The sequence below is a fragment of the Oncorhynchus mykiss genome, chromosome 25 (genome assembly GCF_057628025.1).
Source record: "Oncorhynchus mykiss isolate SJ-2025 chromosome 25, ASM5762802v1, whole genome shotgun sequence".
Taxonomy (NCBI): Eukaryota; Metazoa; Chordata; class Actinopteri; order Salmoniformes; family Salmonidae; genus Oncorhynchus; species Oncorhynchus mykiss.
In genome coordinates, this window is record NC_143046.1 from 46628407 (window position 1) to 46653868 (window position 25462).

General features: G+C 41.9%; 1 protein-coding gene and 1 long non-coding RNA gene across 11 annotated transcripts in view; one reads left to right on the forward strand and one right to left on the reverse strand.

Moving 5' to 3' along the window:
- LOC149972009 (uncharacterized) overlaps positions 1 to 25462 on the forward strand; it is a 115499-nt gene that overhangs the window by 28654 nt on the left and 61383 nt on the right. The gene's annotated exons all lie outside the window — the stretch shown is intronic.
- LOC110505212 (echinoderm microtubule-associated protein-like 1) overlaps positions 1 to 25462 on the reverse strand; it is a 96389-nt gene that overhangs the window by 27158 nt on the left and 43769 nt on the right. For 2 of the 10 annotated variants that reach the window (XR_016491845.1, XR_016491846.1), the window contains exons 2-14: positions 18979 to 19161; positions 15045 to 15177; positions 11750 to 11881; positions 11472 to 11500; positions 8415 to 8441; positions 5980 to 6109; positions 3470 to 3619; positions 1994 to 2063; positions 1770 to 1880; positions 1530 to 1625; positions 1192 to 1326; positions 759 to 815; positions 61 to 212 (exon numbers count right to left, since the gene is read on the reverse strand). Coding sequence is in view for 5 of the 10 variants with exons in the window: in XM_036962504.2 (XP_036818399.1) it covers positions 61 to 212; positions 759 to 858; positions 1192 to 1326; positions 1530 to 1625; positions 1770 to 1880; positions 1994 to 2063; positions 3470 to 3619; positions 5980 to 6109; positions 8415 to 8441; positions 11472 to 11500; positions 11750 to 11881; positions 15045 to 15177; positions 17861 to 17914; positions 18979 to 19161 (1502 nt within the window). In the remaining 5 variants the exon portion in view is untranslated. Of the gene's footprint in view, positions 1 to 60; positions 213 to 758; positions 859 to 1191; positions 1327 to 1529; positions 1626 to 1769; positions 1881 to 1993; positions 2064 to 3469; positions 3620 to 5979; positions 6110 to 8414; positions 8442 to 11471; positions 11501 to 11749; positions 11882 to 15044; positions 15178 to 17860; positions 17915 to 18978; positions 19162 to 25462 lie in introns of all 10 variants that reach the window. The other 8 variants (XR_016491844.1, XM_036962506.2, XM_036962504.2 and 5 more) reach the window with 7 other exon arrangements.

Consider the following 25462-nt stretch of genomic DNA (forward strand, 5'->3'; position numbering starts at 1 on the left):
TGGCCAAAATCATGGGACTACTTTTTTGGGTGTATGTACACGAATCCGCATGTGTCTCACCTCAACCGATTGGATCTGCTGGTAGCTCCCATCCCAAGAGAGGAGTTTCCGATCTTTTCCCCCTGACACCAGTGTGCTGTTCCTCAACATACACAGTGCAAAGATGCTCCCCTCGTGTGCACCTTGAATGGCGTGGCTAATTCGATTAGTGCCTGTAAAACAGAGAGAAAGACAAAACACCATTGGAGAAGGCAGAAGATAGCTAGCTGTTTGTTCTATAACACATGTCCAGGAGCGGTTCACTCACAAGACAGGCCTTGTTGTTCTATCCTAGGCATGACCATATTCTGACCCCAGCCACCTGACAACTCTCTCATAATAAAGAGTCTTTTGATGAGCAAAAAAGGGGAAAAACAATGGGCCAGTAACTGAAAGGTTGCTAGTTTGAAGGACCAAGCCAACTAGCTGAAAAATCTGTCTATGTGCCCTTTTTTAAAATATTTTTTTTAATTCTGTCAATGTTCCCCCTTGAGCAAGGCACTTAACACCAATTGCTCCTATAAGTCTATCTGGATAAGAGTGTCTGCTAAATGACTAAAATGTAAATGTAATAAACACAACTGGACAGGGACCTGCATTCTTAGAAAAATAACCTAAAAAGGGTTCTATCCATAGGATAACCCTTTGAAGAAGCCTTTTTGGTTCCAGGTTCCACCCTTTTGAGTTTGATGGTTCATTCTATCGAATGACAGTTTTACCTTTTCCCCACACCAGTATATTTCCACTTGAGTCTCCAGTTATGGTGTCTCCATTTTCTGAAAAAGTCACACACAAGACAAACTTGGGCTTCTCTTGTTTCTGCAAGGAACATAAATATGGCTTTGTTTACTTGGGGGGCAGAGATAAAACAGAGTTGTATTGTCAGAAAACAGACAGAGACAGACGTGCAGGCTTCAATAACACTACAGAGAAACGAACTACTGAAAACCTGAAAATATGACATTCTCTAACATTGGGTGAAGAACTAAAGAGCAAAAGCAACACAGCCTGTTCAAGCTACATTGAATTTAGATAAAACATTCTGCAAAATGACATAAATTATATTGATTTTGGCAAATACATTTCCTCTAAAACTCAGATAATCAAGCAAGTGAACATGAGGCAGTATAAATGAGAAATCTCATGTCATACCTCATACAAGCCTTGCTTCTTGGTAAGGGTACCCCTCTCCAGTGTCCAGAAGTAGAGGTGTGACTTCCCACTTGTGACTATAATGTTGGTGTCAGTGGGGTGGAAGTCGGCAGCGAACACTGCCTCGTTGGAACACTGTAATGGGACAGAAAAAATTATCGTTACACTTGTCAAACGTTTATGAGGATCAATAGAGCAACTCCAAAGCCAGGTAAGCTTTCCTGAGACCTGAAGACTTGCGTTGAATCCCCGAGCTAATGCCTAGGCTTCAGTTTAGAGGGCTAACAAAGTTTTGATGCGCACAGGTTCAAACCCCTGTCGGACACATAGACACTCACCTTGACATCAGCTAGTCTTTCCTCTCTCTGCCAGTCCCACACAGAGAGCACATGGTCATTGGAGTCGTCTACTACACACAGCGTGTTGCCTCCATTCTGCACAGACCAACAGAGATGGATCAGCCCTGTCCTCAGTTATTTAGCAAAGCTTTTCTGACCAGTAAAGGCAAACTCAAAATCTGGTTCACATATGAGATATGATATGTATTCAGTTTTTTTTTGCCAAGGTCCATTGCTTACCGACTTGGAGAAGGCAAGACAAACCAGGGCGCGGTCAAAGAAACCTGTCCCCAGAATGTGGAGGGTGTTGAGGCTCACAGAGTCCCAAACCCGCACATGAGGAGCCAACTGCTGTCAGTACACACACACACATACACACACGTACACACACACATTATTTCTTATTATTAAATAAGTGAACTGTTCATAGGTTTAAAGTTATTTGAGGGTGAGAGGTCACTTACTTTGCCTTCAGAAGAGGTGCCTGCCACCTGTCCCGTTGCTATGGTGATTTTATCAGGATGGACAGCCAGACTATAGAACACAAACAGAGGAATAGAGAGACGGCAAACACTTTGAACATCTGAAGGTCGATTTGAACAATGATGAAAAACCACAGAGACCTCAAAGCATATCAAAGAGAAGTGTTTTGTGTAGTCTGAAACTATGAGTTGCTAATATATCAAATCAAATCAAATGTATTTATATAGCCCTTCGTACATCAGCTGATATCTCAAAGTGCTGTACAGAGACCCAGCCTAAAACCCCAAACAGCAAGCAATGCAGGTGTTGAAGCACGTATCATATATATCATGGATGTTGTTCTAGTCTGTCAGACTGAAGCTTATGGGATTCAGTTACAGTAGCCTAAGTCATGTGTGATTGATTCTTACTAATGTTGACAAGACTATCAGCTTCCGATAGAAGGGCACAACAGAAGGGCACTATGCCTTACAGAGATAAGTGAAAGTCAAGATTATCTGTACAACAGTGAAAAGGAAGCTAACATTTTTCTATGCCCAGTCTTGACTCAACTCTAATTATTCATAATGAACATGACCCCAGGGCGACCCCTCGAGTTTCAGCTTATTATATTATGGACCACCCTTTTCTGTCTGAGATAATTACCTGGCCAACGCTATCACTGAGGACAAAGCAGCTGCAGACCAGCCACCTGTTTACCCTAGCCTGCCTTATGGTGAAGGGGTTATTCCATGGGACTGTACGAGAATACTGATTAAAGCAGTGGTGTCTCAGTAGCTCTGTCTGTACTGAAATAGGGAGGATTTTATATCAAAGGTAGTGTGACACAGTTGTGCAACAAGGTGAGTTGCAAAGCCCTTCCAACTTTGGATGCCAGAAACATACTGTAGATAAAAAAAAATTTAATTGCTTAATAAATTACTCGACTGTACTGTTGGTCTGAGAATACATGGATGATGGTGAAAATGATTTATACTGTAACTAGGTGAAATAGGGGAGTGTTTGATGAGTACTGTCACGACTTCCGCCAAAGTCGGTCCCTCTCCTTGTTCGGGCGACGTTCGGCAGTCGACGTCACCAGCTTTTCCATTTTTCATTTTCCATTTGTTCTTCCTTTGTCTTATCACACCTGGCTTCACTTAATCAATTACTTGTTTATTATTTAACCCCCTGTTCTACATGTTTTATTTGTGAGTGATTGTTTGTTGTATTGAGGTCCGTATTGTGTGGCCGTGTATATTACGTGTTATGTTTGAATTCTTGAGTAAAGTATTTTATTACTCATATCTGCTGTCCTGCGCCTGACTCATCTCACCAGCTACACACAGATGCCTTTACAAGTACAGTGTCCATATTAGGACAGCATCACACGTACAGCTCAGGTCAAAATTATTTCACAGACAAAGGTTGTACAGTACAGGAGAAATAAACTGTTGTCACATTCTGTTTCTTCTCACCACTTGATGTCATCAGTGTGCCCGGTGTAGTGTCTCTGGAGCTGCTCGTCCACGTTGTACAGCACCACAACAGATGCAATGAAGTAGACCGTCTCTCCCGTGGGTAGCAGGTACAGGTTAGAGCGACAGTCCCGTCCCCTGTACCCATAACTGGGCATCTTGGTCAAGATCCACATAACTTCTATAGGAAATCAACTTTAGCCTACATATTAACTTCTTAAGGTATGGGGGCAGCATTTTCACTTTTGGATAAATAGCGTGCCCAATTTCAACTTCCTGCTACTCATACCAAGAATATAAGATATGCATATTATTAATAGAAAATACTGAAGTTTCTAAAACTGTTTGAATCATGTCACTGAGTATAACAGAACTTATGTAGCAGGCAAAACCCCGAGGACTAACCATTCAGAATTTTTTTCTCTGTCTGTTCAGTGAGGTCTCATTGGGAAACTGTATTTCTTACGCACTTGTTTGCAGTTCCTACCGCTTCCACTGGATGTCACCAGTCTTTGGAATTTGGTTGAGGTTAGTCCTTTGTGCAATGATTAAGTACGGCCATCTAGGAACTGGGTAACACTGTTGAGAGTTGCGCAAGACTTGAAAAGTAGCGTTGGTTTGTTGTCTTCCTGTATTGAACACAGATAGACCCGTCTTCAATTTGAACGATTATTAACGTTTAAAAATACCTAAAGTTGTATTACAAAAGTAGTTTGAAATGTTTTGGCAAAGTTTACAGGTAACTTTTGAAATATTTTGTAGTGACGTTGCGCAAACTGGAAGCTGTTTTTTTCTGGATCAAACGCGCCAAATAAATTTACATTTTGGATATATATGGACGGAATGAATCGAACAAAAGGACCAATTGTGATGTTTATGGGACATATTGGAGTGCCAATAAAATAAGCTCGTCCAAGGTAAGGCATGATTTATACAGACATCATTCAAACAGTTTTAGAAACTTCAGTGTTTTCTATCCAATACTACTAATAATATGCATATATTAGCATCTGGGACAAAGTAGGAGGCAGTTCACTCTGGGCACGCTATTCATCCAAAAGTGAAAATGCTGCCCCCTATCCCAAAAAGGTTAACAGAAAGTCGGTGTTGAGAGGCTTGCACTGGAGTAAAATGATCACATTTTTGGATTCTAGTCAAGATTCTAGCAGCCGTATTTTGCACTAACTTAAATTTATTTAGTGCTTTTTTCAGGTAGCCAGTAGTCTAACCTAGAAGTGACAAAAGCATTGATTAGCTTTTCTGGATAATTTTTGGACAAAAAGTTTCAAAGATGGAAGAAAGCTGCCCTTGAAATATACTTGATATGTTCATCAAAAGAGAGATCAGGGTCCAGAGTAACGCCAAGGTCCTTCACAGTTTTATTTGAGACGACTGCACAACTAGGAGGTGTGCATCACTTTGTGCCAGGCGTTTTTTCGCTATACTCGACTATAGTGGGTTGAGTCACTTACGTGCGGTGTAGAAGATCACCGTGGGCTATCAGCCTTGTCTCAGAGTAATACGTTGGTGATCTGATGATATCCCTCTAGTGGGGTGGGGGCTGTGCTTTGGCAAAGTGGGTGGGGTTATATCCTGCTTGATTGGCACTGTCTGTGGGTATCGTCGGATGGGGCCACAGTGTCTCCTCTCCAGAATCTATGCTGGCTATGAAACCCTGACCTGTTTACTGGATGTGCTACCTTGTCGTGCTGCTGCTCCAGTTTAAACTTTTCTGCCTGCGGCTATGGAACCCTGGCCTGTTCATTAGATGTGCTACCTTGTCCCGGACTTGCTGTTTTGGACCCTCTCTCTCTCTCTCTCTCTCTCCCCCTCTCTATCTCTCTCTCCCTCTTTTCCGCACCCGCTGAAACTTGTTGCACCCTCTACAACCACTGTGATTATTATTTTACCCTGCTGGTCATCTATGAACGTTTGAACATCTTGACGAAAGATTTGGTCTTAATGGCCATGTACTCTTATAATCTCCACCCAGCACAGCCAGAAGAGATTTGGCCACCCATAGCCTGGCCAACCATAGCCTGGTTTCTCGCTAGGTTTCTTCCTAGGTTCCTGCCTTTCTAGAGAGTTTTTCCTAGCCACCGTGCTTCTACATCGGCATTGCTTGCTGTTTAGGGTTTTAGGCTGGGTTTCTGTATAAGCACCTGGGGACATCTGCTTATGTAAGAAGGGCTTTATAAATACATTTGATTGATTCAATTTTATTGATTAGGGAAAAATATTTATTGGAACATCCAGATGTGACTTTCACACCTGTGCAATAGAATGCATTAAGAATATCACTTTGGCAAATGTGTAACCTCACAATACATAGGGGGATACATCTTGCGAGTCACAATACATCTCTGTCCTGAAAGCATGGACTTTCAAGCCTATTGTTATAAACATAACTCAAATGTTGTAATGCCACGTAACAAACAGTTTCTTATCTATTGAAATATACACCTAACTGTCTGAAAAGTACTGAACCTACAACAGTGAAAAAAGGATACACCCAGTCCAGTTTGAGCTTTATGTTTGGCAGGTCCGATTTGGCTTCCAGGCAGTAGGTCTCCACAAGGTCTTTGGGCATGTACATGGTGATGGGTCGTCCCTTCAAATACATTTTCACATACCCTTCCTCTAAAAAAAGCAACAGACATTTTCAGTGGACAATTTTTCATGACTCATTGGTAACAAGGAAGGAGTGTTTGTGATGGTGAGAACAGTGTATGAGAGGAGTGAAAATGAAAGTGTGGTTCCGAGACTAATGCTTGAGAGGAAGATGCAAAGAGAAAGAAAGTATCAACAGTTATGGTTATGAGATGTTGATGTACAACACATTTTTTGGAGTGAATTCATTTAGTAAGGAAAAGTATAGATTAGCAAACACAGAGATGGGTGGGCTTTTGATTCCCTTTTATTAGTAATTTCAAATACATTCAGACAATAACAATGAATTGTGCAAAATGAAAAGCAGGCAGTTTGCATTGTTATGTAGCATCATAGCATTTGTTTAATGTACAGTACAACACACAAGTAAACAAGAGAAAACAACGCAAGCAAAAACATAGGCTTATGGTGCCACAGCAGGGGAATGAAAAACAAAATCTGAACAAACCAACCAGAGGACACACAAATAAGAGTCAAATCCTTGTCAATGTGTGACCAAAAACAACAAGAAAGATGGAAAAACACACAACAAAAAAAACTGAAATATGACAGTCATGAGAGGAATGTTTTTTGAAGTCCATTTTTACATCCACAGTTACCACAGAACCTCTTTCAACCTAATTCCAAACGCTGGTATAGGCCTAGCTTAGTAACAGATTTGGAAGTACTGGCTGGGGGACTTGATGGGGCTCCTGTAGCTTGGCTTGTCTAAGGGGGAGTAGGGGGTGTAGGACGACTGGCTGACTGACTTTCTCAGGGGGAGCGCAAACATCGGGGTCTTCCTGACTCCATTGGACCTGACAGACTTGTCAGATGCGCTCTTGGAGTCAGGCGCAGTGGGGGGAGCGGAGAAGAGGCCAGACACGGCTGCTGCGGTGGATTTGGGAGCCTCAGCAGTTCCGGTCCTTTTTGATGGATGGGCCAGATATATCTGCACGGTTACTAGGTAGGTGAGGTGGTAGAATTGGAGAGGGGCCAGAAGGAATGGGTAGGAGGGGTTGGTAGAATATATCCAAGTTAGATGTGATCGACAACTGGCTGCTATGCTACAATGGACGACCACAAAACACGGGACTGGTACAAGACAAGTTTCAGTATCTACTGGGTAACAACCGCAGGTGGGCTAAATTACTGGGGCTCTCACTCGTTAAGTCAAGTTTGAGACTTTTACAAAAAGAGTGCATCAGTAGCTCAACATCTAACTATTGTCTATGATAAATGTACATAAGGAAGTGACTCTTTTGGTATACTTTTGCTGGCTTCAAGGTGAATTACATGAATTATTTAAATATGTTCACTTCACTTGACCCAGCATTTACCATGGACCTGCCATTTCTTTTCATTTTTTTAAATTTCTTTTTCCACTGTGAAAGATGACAGCCTGGCTAAAGGACCATGAGTTTCACAACACTCTGCTTCCAAACATGTCTCTTTCTCAATTCATCTTTCTTTAGCCAAGCTTATGGAAATGACCCGCAAGCTGTGCATCAAAAACCCATACTGAAAGCCATGCAAGAGATGGCTAAAGATTTCAAAAGCTATAAATTAAAGACATTGCATCGGCTGGTAATGCAAACAGCCCTTTTGAAGATACATAATGCAAGCACAAAAAAATTGTCTCGTTGTGCTCTGAAAAGGGTCTCTTAGAAGATCAGTGTGCACTGCAGGAAATATTTGGTGGCGTTTCTATGGTGACAAGGACAAAAGAGCGCTGCATGGCTGTGAGCAAACACATCTAGAAAGTGGCAATTCCACAATACGTTTGACAGCTAGTGTAACAGCAGCACTGCAATCAACCACACACAGTTCAAACTCTCAGTGTGTTAGAGAGTGTTTATTAGTCCACTGTTGGCTGACATATTGGGAAGGGCTACTATCACACTCACTGTCAACCCAACCCTACCCCTACCATGGGGCAGCTCTCTGTGAATTGGGCCTATGAATCACTAAGGCAAAAGTATTCTGAGTCAGTAGCCTTTGTTATACATTATCGCATGAGAAAAGAACAATAGCTGGTAGTCTAACTCTAATAGCAGCAGATATGTGCAATGCAATATCTGGCCGACTATGCCACATTGTGGCATGGTGAGATTTTAGCTACCAGACAATATCCTTGGGCACAATTCCCATGATGGTGGGATAATCTGTCGGCAAAAACCCCTCCATGCCACATATGGCTAATTTATGTGTATTTTAACGCTTTCTTCTAAGGCTTTAGGAGAACACAATGTCCAGAGAGCTGCTAAGGTAAGGGGGCTTGAGGACCAAGGCCTACCTTTGCAGTGTGTCACTCGTCGCATCCCTTGTGATTTCACAGAGAAGGGGACAGAAGGACCAGGTGAGGTTTTGCATTGGTTCCTGACCTGGACTTACTCATCATTGTAATTTTTTTTCCGTTTCATGCCAGCACCGTGTCTCAGTCTCTTCTTGGCAGCACTTAGGCTATTGTGCTTAAGGTCTTTTCTGTATCTATCTATTTATGTATCGATCTAGCTATCTATCTGATCTACCAGTCTGAACAGGAGCAGCTAATGATTTCCCATAGGCTAAGCATGTACTGTTTGTGTCCCTTGTTTGTTTCTTTAAGGATTATTGGAAGATTAGTTTATGATGGGCTATAGTGAGATTCTAAAAAACAGTAAACTATTTCACATATTATTTGTGAGTACTCTTTAGGTATCATCTCAATAGCTGTTATGTCTAATCAGTTATTTACATTGACTGAATGACTTCTCTTTAGGGTTGAACGTTCATGACACTACCCTGGGACTATGCTGGTTTGATCAGGTTATTATAGGACAATAATTAATTTAAATCTTCAACAAGACTACATTAATCGTGGTTCCAGTACATTTTCTCTGCTTATCAGCATTCAAGCCAAAGTAACCCCGAGCCAAAGTAAGGTTCAGAGGGGTGATGATCTATCATGGAGAATTAAACCAGGTAAATCAGCCTAATGGGTTACAGCAGTCTAATTTGCCCAGCGATCAATACCATTCTGGAGACGCTTCTTTCTCATCACAATTAATTTTATCTCATGGTGTTTATTGTTACTACTGCAGTATACAAACTCATACAGTAAAATAAATAAATAGCACATGTGCATGACTCCTGTTATGGAAAGGAAAAAGGAAATCATAGATGACAATGGAGGTTGAAATACTTCATAAGAACTTATGGGAGGATGGAAGTGGTTATGGAGGGATGATTATTGTTTGAAGGATGAACATTTTCAATATGTTACAAGACAAATGTCACCACTATACATCACAGCACATCACTGAACATCCTTGAGTGGTACTCCGTGAGCTGGGAATTGACCAAGTGGGCAAAAGTGGTTTAAATGATTTCATTACCACATCATTATAACCAAAAAGTATGTGGTAATGACATCATTGCAACCAGTTTTGCCTGCTGGGACACAGGCCCTGGCTTTAGCCTGGCTTTAACCTGTAACATACAGTGCCTTGCGAAAGTATTCGGCCCCCTTGAACTTTGCGACCTTTTGCCACATTTCAGGCTTCAAACATAAAGATATAAAACTGTATTTTTTTGTGAAGAATCAACAACAAGTGGGACAGAATCATGAAGTGGAACGACATTTATTGGATATTTCAAACTTTTTTAACAAATCAAAAACAGAAAAATTGGGCGTGCAAAATTATTCAGCCCCTTTACTTTCAGTGCAGCAAACTCTCTCCAGAAGTTCAGTGAGGATCTCTGAATGATCCAATGTTGACCTAAATGACTAATGATGATAAATACAATCCACCTGTGTGTAATCAAGTCTCCGTATAAATGCACCTGCACTGTGATAGTCTCAGAGGTCCGTTAAAAGCGCAGAGAGCATCATGAAAAACAAGGAACACACCAGGCAGGTCCGAGATACTGTTGTGAAGAAGTTTAAAGCCGGATTTGGATACAAAAATATTTCCCAAGCTTTAAACATCCCAAGGAGCACTGTGCAAGCGATAATATTGAAATGGAAGGAGTATCAGACCACTGCAAATCTACCAAGACCTGGCCGTCCCTCTAAACTTTCAGCTCATACAAGGAGAAGACTGATCAGAGATGCAGCCAAGAGGCCCATGATCACTCTGGATGAACTGCAGAGATCTACAGCTGAGGTGGTAGACTCTGTCCATAGGACAACAATCAGTCGTATATTGCACAAATCTGGCCTTTATGGAGAGTGGCAAGAAGAAAGCCATTTCTTAAAGATATCCATAAAAAGTGTCGTTTAAAGTTTGCCACAAGCCACCTGGGAGACACACCAAACATGTGGAAGAAGGTGCTCTGGTCAGATGAAACCAAAATGGAACTTTTTGGCAACAATGCAAGACATTATGTTTGGCGTAAAAGCAACACATGTCATCACCCTGAACACACCATCCCCACTGTCAAACATGGTGGTGGCAGCATCATGGTTTGGGCCTGCTTTTCTTCAGCAGGGACAGGGAAGATGGTTAAAATTGATGGGAAGATGGATGGAGCCAAATACAGGACCATTCTGGAAGAAAACCTGATGGAGTCTGCAAAAGACCTGAGACTGGGACGGAGATTTGTCTTCCAACAAGACAATGATCCAAAACACAAAGCAAAATCTACAATGGAATGGTTCAAAAATAAACATATCCAGGTGTTAGAATGGCCAAGTCAAAGTCCAGACCTGAATCCAATCGAGAATCTGTGGAAAGAACTGAAAACTGCTGTTCACAAATGCTCTCCATCCAACCTCACTGAGCTCGAGCTGTTTTGCAAGGAGGAATGGGAAAGAATTTCAGTCTCTCGATGTGCAAAACTGATAGAGACATACCCCAAGTGACTTACAGCTGTAATCGCAGCAAAAGGTGGCGCTACAAAGTATTAACTTAAGGGGGCTGAATAATTTTGCACGCCCAATTTTTCAGTTTTTGATTTGTTAAAAAAGTTTGAAATATCCAATAAATGTCGTTCCACTTCATGATTGTGTCCCACTTGTTGTTGATTCTTCACAAAAAAATACAGTTTTATATCTTTATGTTTGAAGCCTGAAATGTTGCAAAAGGTCGCAAAGTTCAAGGGGGCCGAATACTTTCGCAAGGCACTGTACCTTGTATTTATTTTGCACGTCTGACAAACAATGTTGACAAAGTGTATGAATCCAACCATTTAACCGAACAATGGCTCAAATGGTCAGTTGATAACATCTATCATATGTCTGTAGATCATGCAAAACAAAAGCAAGGACATTTTCAAGGGTTATGTGACGGTATGTCTCTCAAAAGCTTTAAATCTCTAATTTACAGTGAGCCACTGAGTGCATGGCATCACTGATGTAGTTGACTCTTACCTGCATTGAAAACGGGCTCCTTAAATTTGCTGCGGAGTGAGTAAAAAAAAAAAACTGTCAACACTGAACCAGGCATTGCACCAGATAGGTTTAATCAAGTGCAGATAAAGTGTTTGAAAGAAAACAAACACTACTTAATCCCAGGGTCATGTGCAGTAGGGTGAATCATTATGGAACTGACTATAACCTGTAGGTTTCCAATAAGAACGGCTTGTTTTTGTTTTCTGTTTTAAAACATTTTGCTACAGTGTGGCCTATTGTTATTAGGCTGGCTGTACCTTTCGCTGGCTCTCTTGCCGCTGGAGTTGCTCCCGGTAGAGCCGGTGCGGGTGCGGTTGCTCTTGGAGTCGCCGCTGTCTTTACGAGTCAGTGTGCCCATCGTTTCGTTGGAGTTGGTTCTCCTCACAGTGCTGGAGGAATAGATGGTAAAATGGATGATAAATCTACCTAATGGTGCATTTTGAATAAATAAAGGTGCTTAAAAGAAATTGTCTAAGGAATTCTGATTATTTACTTTGAATCTCATAAAATAAGTACCCAAGATTTATCTCTCTGAGGGAGAGATAGTAAAATGGATGATGCAATTACCTAATGGTGAAAGAAAGAAGCATAGCCTTAACTGTCCGGGGAATAGTGTTAAACTAGGCTGTTATTTAGCTGTATCCCTTCAGAGATTCTTCAGTTGCAAATCCTTATAATGAATATAATCTATCACCGGAACTATCAAAGACGTCAAACTTGATTTTGAGTGTAAGGGTAACGTCAAGCAAAGATCATACCAGCAACCTATCAATAACACTATCTACTACAAGTCCTCATATGACACTGTAAGTACAGAATATCATAGTACACCAAAGAAGGCCCTATACTAGGAAACCAGATTACTGATCCATGACAGAGAGAGAATTTTCCATCTCTCTCCACTGTGACTCATTCATGGCCACATTTATGATGGTATTAGAGATGGTTGAAACATGTTAAAAAGCGGGCCATTAAAAATGCCTTCACAAAAGAACGGCCCAATCAGCAGTTCATTGGCTGGAATGTGTACCGGGTCTAATCCAGCCTGCTAGACCAAAGTCCATTCAATCCTCCCGTTTGTGGCTGATGTTATCCCCCTGAAACAGGGTTTGGGATGTGTATCTTTGTGTGTGTGTGTGTGTGTGCGTGTGCGTGTGTGTGTGTGCATGTGTGTGTTTGTGAGGGGACCTTTGTTAGTTGATGTATGCCAGGCAGCAGGCATACCTAGATCAGGAATGGAGTTAATTAGGCCATGGGGGATTTATTGAAACCTTTGGTCTCTTTGCCAACTTTGGTTGGCATGGGAGCAGCACCTTTTGTAGTTGATCTGATTCCCACCACACACACACACAGAGAAAGAGAGAGAGAAAAGAAAGAGAGAGATATTCATTCATTTCATTTAAGTTTCAAGTTCCACTTCTTCCAAGCTCTAAACCCAACAATGCATTAGTCAATATTTAACCAGGATAGTCCACTCAGTAACTACAACAATTGCCACTGTTTTCCAGGGAGAGAGATATTTTTGTGATGAATGTTGTTATTCATTGTTCATAGAAATGATCTGTTAATTCAATGATTCATGGATCTATGAGGGATGGGTAACATTGAGGTAACATTATGAGCTTTGAGGATGGTGATGGTGTCACAGTTTGGCCACCCTCTCACCAGTAAGGAGAAGTGATGTAGATAAGTCTGGTGGGTATGCCAGACAGACTGGAGAGACTGGACAGACAGGGGGCATGCATGGCCGAGAAGGGAAACAGGGAAACAGGGAAGTGGAAAAGGAGACAGTGAATGGTGGTAAGACAAAAAAGACTGGTGATTTACAGTATCACACTTTGTGATTTTTTAAAAGAGAATTGATGTGTAGATACAGTAGTTGACTATAACATTTGCATCCATTTGAATCAAGTTCAGTATTGTGGCTAGTGGATACACACTGACAATACCAGTTTGTTCAAAGAGGATGTCTCAAGTCTGGTTTTGGACCAAATTGTCAGTTTGATAGATATTACCTTTACAGAACAGAGCTGTGGTTAAGACTGCAAAAGTGCCATATAAATGAGATAGAGATCAACTGGCGTGAATGGCGGTATGGTGAAAATGGTGTTGTGATGAATAGGAATACATACCATATGTCTATTATCAAATATGAGTATATGCGTGTGTCTACCTGCATGAAGGGATCTCTTGTGGAAACATCGACACACAGCACAAATACAAATAATAGTCTCCAATGTAAACAATTCTGCTTCCTGCAGACTTCCTTCCTTCTCATCCTAAAATAACACAGAGTTAGGAAGTATGGGTGTCCTTTGTGCAAAGACTTAAAGTTCAGGAGTCAAGATCTGAAGGAGGCCGAATCAATTTGGCCTCTATGTGCACACGACCAGGGATTCATTGTTATCTTTCATGCATGGACAAACAATTACACTTCTAGTCCTATTAATACACAACAGACCTTTGACATTTCCCCTGTGCCTTAGTGTGTTACCGAGTCTAGCCTGGTCAGCTCCATATCACTCTATATCTATTGCTTCAGTCTGGAGATGGTTCACCTATACTGCATCCATGTTAGGAACTCCATCCCTCCCTCCCTCCCACCCTCCCTCCCTCCCTCCCTCCCACCCTCCCCCTCCTCCCCTTCGTACCTATTTACTCTATAGTCTCATCCATATACCATCCATTCCTGAGTCCTGGATTATGATAATTAGACTCCAGGCATGAACATCATTGGAGGAGTGCCTATTGTTCCCTTGCCAGTTGTGATTTATTACCTGCACTCCCTTGGTCCCAGTCAGCCCCAATCAGTAAATCAATGCCATCTCTGAATGCCACTGTGGTGTAAATGGGGATGCCTGTGACAGCACTGTACCTGTGTTTATTATTCATGTTAAATGTCAATGGCTCTCCCTTCAGAGGAGGGTACACTTATGCGAGGGGAAAATTAGCACAGGCAGACAGGCCACAGGGAGATAGTAGTAATACAGTGAAAGACACACAGATTCCTGTTTGCAGGAATCAAATAATGTGTTGACTTTGTGTGGACTAATAAAATAAACACATCAACAGTGCAATGATTTCATATGTTGTATACATTTTTAGTTGAGGAAGAAATGTGTATTTAAATAGTGTGCACTTATTGAGCTTTAGGGTACAATTTAGTCTGACTATACTACAATATTAATACCCCAAATCTAGAAAACACAGTCATTACTGCTCCAGTTTTTTAAAGCTCTAGGTTTAAAAAGCCAAAACTAAAACAGCGTTGGTTTTACTCAGAACAAAAAAATACTGTTGAGAGATATCTCATAAACTGGCCCTGCTGGTCAGGTCACATGGTCAGGAAAACTACTGGCCTAAGGCCTCTACCATAACCCTTACAAAACTGCAGTTTACTGCAAAATTACTGTTGTTAAAAAAACTGTTATTTTGGTCGCACTATTTGCAGCATACTGTATTTATACTGCAGTGTACTGGAGTTATACTGCTCTCTGACTGCAATCTTTTTTCATAAGGGAAGGAAATGGGGAGCATTTGAGCTGTGTTTACCTTTTGGTTGCTGGTGCAGCAGCATCCTTCCTGGAGCTGGTGGGGGACGGTAGCGTGCCACAGTTTTTCTTGGGCAGGACAGTGCCGTTGCTGACAGTGTGCCTTAGAGGCAGGGCAGCCATCATGGGTCTGGCTGTAAGACAAACACACACAGTAACACAGGGTAAATGGTGCTTCGCATTGAACTAGCTGGAACATGCAGAAACTACACTTTTCACAGTGGTCAGCTATTGGGAATTTTGAAATTCAGATATAGGGTTGCAAAATGCTAGAAACTTTCTGAAATCCTGGGTTTTCTGAAAAACCTGGGAACTTTGGAAAAGTGTCCAACATTTTTAAACTCTTCAGACGCCCTCTATAATCTTGAAAATATATGGAAATCAATAAACTGCCCTCCACAATAGGTGTATGAGTAATAGACTGATGGAAAATTAATGGGATTGAGTGAAGCATTCGACAAACTGTATTGAACATCGCCTTCAGAAATGGTGAATTAACAACTGCACCCACATATACAACTTTTTAGCTGCAATGGCGTTTGTTACCCTTCGAGCTCCATATACCGTGTGAAGGCTTTTGTTTCTTGATTAGAACTTAAGAGACCACATAGATTTTCCCTGACCCAGTCTAATACATGTTTCAAGCAAACCACCATAGTCCCTGGGCCCAAGAATGCCAAGGTAACATGTCTAAATGACTATCGCACATCTGTAGCCATGAAATTCCTTGAATGGCGGACCATGACTCATATCAACACCATCATCCCAAACACCCTGGACCTACTCCAATTCTCATACCGTGCCAACAGATCCACATATGACACAATCTCTATTGCACTAAACACTGCCCTATCCCATCTGGACAAAAGGAACACCTACGTGATAATTCTGTTCATTGACTATAGCTCAGCGTTCAACACCATAGTGCCCTCCAAGCTAATCACTAAACTAAAGACCTTAGGAATCAACACTTCCCTCTGCAAATGGATCCTAGACTTCTTGACGGCGCCACGCTGACCCTCAACACGGGGCCCCTCAGGGGTGTGTGCTTAGTCCCCTCCTGTACTCCCTGTTCACCCTCGACTGCGTGGCCGCGCATGACTCAAACACTATCATTAAGTTTGCCGACGACTGGACAGTGGTAGGCCTGATCACCGACGATGATGAGACAGGGAAGAGGTCAGTGACCTGGGAGTGTGGTGCCAGGACAACAATCTCTCCCTCAATGTCAGCAAGACAAAGGAGCTGACTAAAGGAAATGGAGGGCCAAGCATGCCCCCAACCACATCAACGGGGTTGTAGTGGAGCAGGTCGAGAGCTTCATGGTCCTTGGTGTCCACATCATTGAGGAATTATCATGGTCCACACATACCAACAAAGTCGTGATCTCCCTCAGGAGGCAGAAAAGATTTGGCATGGGCCCTTGGATCCTCAAAAAGTTCTATAGCTGCACCATTGAGACCATATTGACGGGCTGCATCACCGCTTGGTATGTCAACTGCCAGGCCTCTGACAGCAAGCCGCTACAGATTGTAGTGCGTACAGCCCAGTACGTTACTGGGGCCGAGCTCCCAGCCATCCAGAACCTCTATACAAGGCGGTGTCAGAGGAAGGCCCTAAACATTTTTTTACAACTCCAGCCAGCCAGGTCATAGACTGTTCAAGCGGTGTTGATGCACCAAGACTGGAACCCTTTATCCCTTGTGTTATTCTTTTTCTATTATTTGTCTTTCTTTTCTCTCTGCATTGATGGGAAGGGCCCTTAAGTAAGCATTTCACTGTCTACACCTGTTGTTTTTACGAAGCGTGTGACAAATACAATTTTATTGTATTTGGTATAACATTGATTTGAGATTCATTGAAACAACAGTTCAATAGACACATGCCTCAATATGTGCAGTCACACTGCTAGACCATCACTCACCCCTCAAGTGACTCCCTGCGCTCCATTCTAATGCCATTAGGGGCCCACTTTACCTCCTCAGCATAATTGCTAACAGCACTGATAAGGGTAGCAAGGCCTGTATTTGTATGGACTGCAGTGGCTTTGAAATATTTATCACTGCAGAGAAGCTGGTGGGGTTTGTTATGCTTGCTTTGCCAGCTGGTGTGTGTGTGTGTGTGTGTGTGTGTGTGTGTGTGTGTGTGTGTGTGTGTGTGTGTGTGTGTGTGTGTGTGTGTGTGTGATACAGCAGAATTAGATCAAATAGGGGCACCAGTCAGAGAGTGAGAGAGTGAGTGGGGACTGTGTATTTCAAACGAACCACTGTGTTTGAGTGCCATGGGTCGGCTCTGTGTAGAGCAGAGGAGCGATTACTTACCCTGTATCTCACTGAGGTACAGTCAAAATATGCATTGTGTGACAAAATTGACCTAAGTAACTAGCATCTCAAAGTATGTCTGTGAATTAATTGTAGACACATAATGTGATATTTATTGTGGGTGTCAGGACATGCTAGAATTAAGGAAAAACCATGCAAGTGTTTCCACAGCATAACACCTCTCACCCACTCTGAGTTAAGGGAACTTGAGTGGCATGCAGTCTAGTGCAACAACATCAGAATGTCCTTCATTGACAATGTGCTAAGTGTCAGTAGACTCAGTGGACGCTAGTGCTCAGACAGTATACACAGTAGTGCTTAGTAGACACTAGTGCACAGTAGCACAATGTACATTTTAGGAGGGATGTCCTAAAATGTAAACCGTACTAAAAAGATACAGTAGACACAGTTGTGCTCAGTAGAGTTGCACAAAGCAGGCCATGTTAGAAGGGACAGAGCCTACCTGACAGGCCATGTTAGAAGGGACAGAGCCTACCTGGCTTTCCACCATTGCTGTCTGACGATGGGGACCTTTTCATCAAAGATGGGTCTACAGCGGTACATACACATACCACAACAATAGAGTCCAGGAAAGGATGACAGGAAGATGGAAGTAGTGTAAACAGTGAGATACCATAGATGGAGAAACACAATAGGACTAGAATAGAATGGGAGGGAATGGGAGGGAACCAAAAGGTTACACGTGTGTGTGGGTGTGTGAGATCCTATCCCAGCCAGCACATAACGTTCTGAGAACCACGTGTTTCTTAGAGCTTGGTGAGAGTGTGGTTGTCCTATGGTTATTTTGAATACAACCTTCCCACAACATTCTGGGAATGGTGCAGAATAGTTGCTTAGCTTTGGAACATTCTCAGCACATTTAAGGAACTTGACAAAAAACATATTTTATTGGTATTTCATTACTTTAACAGAACGTTTCCTAAAAGTTAACACATGGTTACGTTTAAAAAATGATTGGTAATATCCTATGAGCGTTCTCCAACTGGTTTGACATTGGGAATGTTCTCAAATAGTTCAGGGAAGGTTAAGAATGAATGTTCTTCTGTAGGAAGTTCAGTACTGCAGGTTTCCTCTGGGTTTACTAAATGTCATGTTATCAGAACATTAAGAAAACATTAGTAACGTTTAAAGAACATTCTAAAACTGTTATTTAAAAACATAGAACACAAAGAAAGTGTCAACAAAACTCTCTCTATTGTCTATCTTGTTAAGTGTGTTCAGGTGTGTTGGCCACACCCACTAATTGAATACACTAAAATGAACAGCTTTGTTTGAGTAAAAAAAAATGTCACGCTAGCTCCATCCTGGTGGCCAGTGGAATAATCCCATGGACAGAGAACAGAAGATCATAGGTTTGGATCGCACTGATGCTGTGCCACGAAAAAAAGAAATGTGTTTGCATGATAAATTCATTTCCATGTGTCCTATCTGTGCTTGGAGTTTTTCAAAAGTTGACCTAAGCCAGCCGTGTTTTATTGAAACCTTCTCAAAACGTTAATAAAACCTCCCTGGGATGTGTGCACATGCGTGTGTGCATACATATGTACATGTGTGTGTATCTGTCTGTGCCTGTTTGTGTGACACATCAGTTACCTTTAGTGGGTCCCCTCCTGTTAATCATGGCGTTTTGCTCCTCAGAGATGTTGAGGCGGCGCACCACGTCGGCCAGCGCTGACTTGAGCAGCTGGATCTCGTCCTCCTGCATCTGGACACGCTGCTCCAGGGAGGCAATGCGGTCCATGACCTCCATGCTGCTGGCTGCCGACGCACTGTCATCTGGGGATGGTAGAGAAAGACACAATTAACATGGGTTGGACACAAATTTAGCATGGATGAGAGCACACATAGCATGGGCTGAACACACGTAAATAAACTGGTGGTCTCGCCTGAGCTCTCATGTATCTCACATGCTCAATGGATGAGGAACACCTACAGTGTTGCATTATGTACAATTTGCAGTAGTATCTGTAGAAATATTGATTATGGCTTTCTCTCTGTGTCCTTGAATGATTTTGGTTTTAGCGTCGCACCTCAAACACAATGGGCAAAGGCTTTTTGACCAAGACATTTTTATCCATGAGCTCTCTGTCATGTCTGTCTGTCTTTCTGCCTACAGTACATGTCCGTACCTCTGTAAGTCCATCTATTATCCTCCCGGCCTGTTTGTCTGTCTGTCCATCTGTCTGTTCAAATGAGCTTAACACCACCATAGTAATCATGTCCAATGTATTGGCCTAGTCCAGGGGTCTGCTCTGCTGAGACTTTGAAGTCAGTGAGATTAAATATTAATGGGAATCAGTGTTGTGTTCCCCTGGAGATTGATAACAACCTCCCTATGAATTATGCAGAGGGCGGAAGCAGCTGGTAATAAGGATAATCAAAATAGTGTTTTTATCTGTGTTGAATTAAGTCGAGACAGAGGCATAGATTCTTATAAATAAACAAAATATGGAAACATGTTAATTCTCAGTCTCAATCTAATATGGCTGGTAATGTAATGGTAAATAGAATATATGCACACATTAAGGACAGCATTACCAGTTAAGCATATAGACAGTGAAGAGATATATGTTCAGTCATACGGTTTTTGCAATTTTAATCTGGACTAAATATATCTAAATCAGTGGGTTGCTAATGACCAAATACTCAAACCCTTTTGCTGTACACACACACACACACACACACACACACACACACACACACACACACACACACACACACACACACACACACACACACACACACACACACACACACACACACACACACACACACACACACACACACAGTCACCCCCCCTCCACACACACAAAGTCACCCCCCCATCCCCCCAACCCCGCACCGAACCAATGCCCTCCCGTGGCCTCCAGCCACCCCACTTTAAATTCACTTGGCATCCCTACAGTAATGATTGCAGCCATTACTGTACCCTCAATTGGAGAGATAGGCCAGGTAAACCACTTCATACTGGCCCATACTGCCAGATAGCCTTGACTGCATGGTTAGATAGATAGATCTGGGAATTTACATCAAGATCAAGATGGTGTGGTCTTCTTTCGTGGCTTGTCCATTTCAATTGGATCTGCACTACTGTCATCCACTGAGTAGCTAGGTTAGATTCTGCATGCTGAATCAATCACAATGACAAATATTTACAGAGGAAGAAGCCTATCTTACTTACTGGGCCTTTAAACATACAGTACTCAAACAAATAGTCGCCTAACCCAATGTGAAGGCTTTTTTTTAAGGTTATAAATGATTCATTTCATGGACCTTTTTTAGATTAATCTGTAAAGCCGGAGCTGCTACTACATCAATGTATTCTAAGGAGTACAAAGCCCTAGTCTTAGTGCTAGCAGCTGCTTAGGGCATGGTACGAGCATGGATACAATGACTGCCTGTCACAGCCCTGATACCACTGCGATTGGTTAGCCGATTGTACCGCTCACTCATGTCACCTGGGCTTTCACTGGAATTGACTATTCCTTATACACACAACAGGCTGCTAAATAACAGAGAGAATAAGTCAGGCAATTGAATCAGAGTAAGCACACCTTGGTGATATACCTCATGGTGTTCTCCTCCATGAAAGATGACAGTACATTCATTGTTTCTCAATATCCAGCCCTTGGACTGATACCGTTCCCTGAGATGATGTTGTCCAGTTCCTGAGAAGGTTAGCTGACACTGATTTAGGCTGTTCTCAAGTGATATTTGTAATGTAAGCTGGGACAGCTATTTAGTTTTGAAATGGAGAACTCTCATCAGTCATTCTCACGATAGCACATTGGTAATATACAGTGACAAATATCATAGCTAAACAGGGCTGGGCTTGGGTACAACCCTGGATGGGAGATCAAAGTGTAGCTATCAACTCTCCAGTAGGAGGTGCTGCCCAGTCTAATGATTTTTTTTGCTGATAGAGGACATAACGTTGAAGATCTGACATTGTTTTAAAGGATCAAATTCAACATATTTATAAAATGTTTGTCTATGTTGAATTGTGGTTACCCTGATGACATAATCCTGTGTTGAAATTTCACCCTCAAAACATATTTTTTAATTCCAATCTATTTTCCACTTAGATTCCACTTCACAATACGTTGACAAATTAAGTTGAAACAACGTTGATTAAAACAGTTTGTGTCCAGTGGGTTATATTTATATATATATGGCTGTCCTCTTAACCCTCAGTGCCGGTGTCAATATCAATCCATTCAGGATATATGCTGTCCCAAGAAGTGTCAGAGTCCATTACAGAACACATCCATCACCATCCTCTACATTCCCTCTATATTCCTCACCCTGATTACCTTTCTCCAAAAATAACCAATGTCGTGATGGTTGACAAAGGCCACCGGCCTGCTTCTTTAAATGCCAGACCCCGAGGCCATTAATGAACAGCAACATAGCACCTTAACCGCTCCCCCCTGTCCAATTCACAGCTTCTGTCAATGGTATATCAGAGGAGACAGGAATAAAAAAAAGGGCTGTGGATCAAAGCAGATGGGGACTCTCTTTGTATTCCAGTGTAACCTCATTAATTATACACCTACTCTGCCTGTTAGGCTGCGTGCGCTCACCATCTCGCTGACTCGCTTTGCTTATCCTTTTATTCCCCAGCATCTGAGGTGAGGTTGAGATGAGAAATGAACGATAAATGAACGAGAACTGAAAGAGAACTGCAACGGAAGTGAAAGTTATATTGCCACAGAGGACTCATCTACAGTGCCTTGCGAAAGTATTCGGCCCCCTTGAACTTAGCGACCTTTTGCCACATTTCAGGCTTCAAACATGAAGATATAAAACTGTATTTTTTTGTGAAGAATCAACAACAAGTGGGACACAATCATGAAGTGGAACGACATTTATTGGATATTTCAAACTTTTTTAACAAATCAAAAACTGAAAAATTGGGCGTGCAAAATTATTCAGCCCCTTTACTTTCAGTGCAGCAAACTCTCTCCAGAAGTTCAGTGAGGATCTCTGAATGATCCAATGTTGACCTAAATGACTAATGATGATAAATACAATCCACCTGTGTGTAATCAAGTCTCCGTATAAATGCACCTGCACTGTGATAGTCTCAGAGGTCCGTTAAAAGCGCAGAGAGCATCATGAAGAACAAGGAACACACCAGGCAGGTCCGAGATACTGTTGTGAAGAAGTTTAAAGCCGGATTTGGATACAAAAATATTTCCCAAGCTTTAAACATCCCAAGGAGCACTGTGCAAGCGATAATATTGAAATGGAAGGAGTATCAGACCACTGCAAATCTACCAAGACCTGGCCGTCCCTCTAAACTTTCAGCTCATACAAGGAGAAGACTGATCAGAGATGCAGCCAAGAGGCCCATGATCACTCTGCATGAACTGCAGAGATCTACAGCTGAGGTGGGAGACTCTGTCCATAGGACAACAATCAGTCGTATATTGCACAAATCTGGCCTTTATGGAAGAGTGGCAAGAAGAAAGCCATTTCTTAACCTGTTGGATCTCTAGGGGCGCTATTTCATTTTTGGATAAAAAACGTTCCCGTTTTAAGCGCAATATTTTGTCACGAAAAGATGCTTGACTATGCATATTATTGACAAGAAAGAAAACACTCTGAAGTTTCAGAATCTGCAAAGATATTGTCTGTAAGTGCCCCAGAACTCATTCTACAGGCGAAACCAAGATGATGCGTCAAGCAGGAAATGAGCAGAATCTCTGAAGCTCTGTTTTCCATTGTCTCCTTATATGGCTGTGATTGCGCAAGGAATGAGCTTACACTTTCTGTCGTTTCCCCAAGGTGTTAGCAGCATTGTGACGTATTTGTAGGCATATCATTGGAAGATTGACCATAAGAGACTACATTTTCCAAGTGTCCGCCTGGTGTCCTGCGTGGAATTCGGTGCGCAAACGCCAGCTGCTTGTACTTTTCCATTTGATTGAGGGGAGAAACCATGCTTCCACGAACGATATATATAATTGAAGAGATATGTGAAAAATACCTTGAGGATTGATTCTAAACAACGTTTGCCATGTTTTCAGTCGATATTGTGGAGTTAATTTGGAAAAAAGTTCGCGTTTTGAGGACTGAATTTTCGTTTTGTTTTTGGTAGCCAAATGTGATGTAGAAAACGGAGCTATTTCGAATTCACAAAGAATCTTTTTTGGAAAAACTGAGCATCTGCTATCTAACTGAGAGTCTCCTCATTGAAAACATCCGAAGTTCTTCAAAGGTAAATGATTTTATTTGAAGGCTTTTATGTTTTTGTTGAAATCTTGCGTGCTGGATGCTAACGCTAATGCTAACGCTAAATGCTACGCTAGCTAGCCACTTTTACACAAATGATTGTTTTCCTATGGTTGAGAAGCATATTTTGAAAATCTGAGATGACAGTGTTGTTTACAAAAGGCTAAGCTTGAGAGATGGCATATTTATTTCATTTCATTTGCGATTTTCATGAATAGTTAACGTTGCGTTATGGTAATGAGCTTAGGTCTGTAAATAGAATCCCGGATCCGGGTTTGGTCGACGCAACAGGTTAAAGATATCCATAAAAAGTGTTGTTTAACGTTTGCCACAAGCCACCTGGGAGACACACCAAACATGTGGAAGAAGGTGCTCTGGTCAGATGAAACCAAAATGGAACTTTTTGGCAACAATGCAAGACGTTATGTTTGGCGTAAAAGCAACACATGTCATCACCCTGAACACACCATCCCCACTGTCAAACATGGTGGTGGCAGCATCATGGTTTGGGCCTGCTTTTCTTCAGCAGGGACAGGGAAGATGGTTCAAATTGATGGGAAGATGGATGGAGCCAAATACAGGACCATTCTGGAAGAAAATCTGATGGAGTCTGCAAAAGACTTGAGACTGGGATGGAGATTTGTCTTCCAACAAGACAATGATCCAAAACATAAAGCAAAATCTACAATGGAATGGTTCAAAAATAAACATATCCAGGTGTTAGAATGGCCAAGTCAAAGTCCAGACCTGAATCCAATCGAGAATCTGTGGAAAGAACTGAAAACTGCTGTTCACAAATGCTCTCCATCCAACCTCACTGAGCTCGAGCTGTTTTGCAAGGAGGAATGGGAAAGAATTTCAGTCTCTCGATGTGCAAAACTGATAGAGACATACCCCAAGCGACTTACAGCTGTAATCGCAGCAAAAGGTGGCGCTACAAAGTATTAACTTAAGGGGGCTGAATAATTTTGCACGCCCAATTTTTTAGTTTTTGATTTGTTAAAAAAGTTTGAAATATCCAATAAATGTCGTTCCACTTCATGATTGTGTCCCACTTGTTGTTGATTCTTCACAAGAAAATACAGTTTTATATCTTTATGTTTGAAGCCTGAAATGTGGCAAAAGGACGCAAAGTTCAAGGGGGCCGAATACTTTCGCAAGGCACTGTATGTTGCTTTATAAGATTATATCTTAACCCTGTCTCAGAATGTTCTTATATTTTTAGGCAGCTGCCTCTCTAGGATAAAATATTATTATCCTAGCTGTGGGATGGATGTTCATTGCATTTCCCTTTAACAGGCTGGAGAGGCCAAATGATACAGCTAAATTGACCTAAGAAAACCGGACTGTAAACACTGACATGCAGCAGGGGTTTTATACTACAACATCTCTCTGGACCCGTGAGTCACAATATAGACACCATTTCCACACAAAATACATCTGGCGGCCTGGCTTCACTGAAGCAAAGCCCAGTAGATTAGCACAAAGTGAGTTCTAAATGTAGGTTTAACTTAACACTCTTGCTCTCAAATGTAAAATAGTCAAATTGGGCCCTGACACAAGTCTCCTCGTATTGGGGACTACAATTGGAACTGTTTACACTGGTACCAGTATATGGTTTGAAATGGCAGATTTGGACACTGATATGCGCCTAAATTGGAATGCAGTGGCTGTACAGTAACATGCTATACATGATGTCAGAGCTCAGGGTCTTTGCTTCACAGCTTTGTATTGGTTTTGACTGACAACTTGAGCACTGCAAGCAAGAGAAGTAGACCCCATTTCCTCCACTAATTGGGCAACTTTAGCAAATGTTTGGTTGTCTCAGTGAGGGTAATGC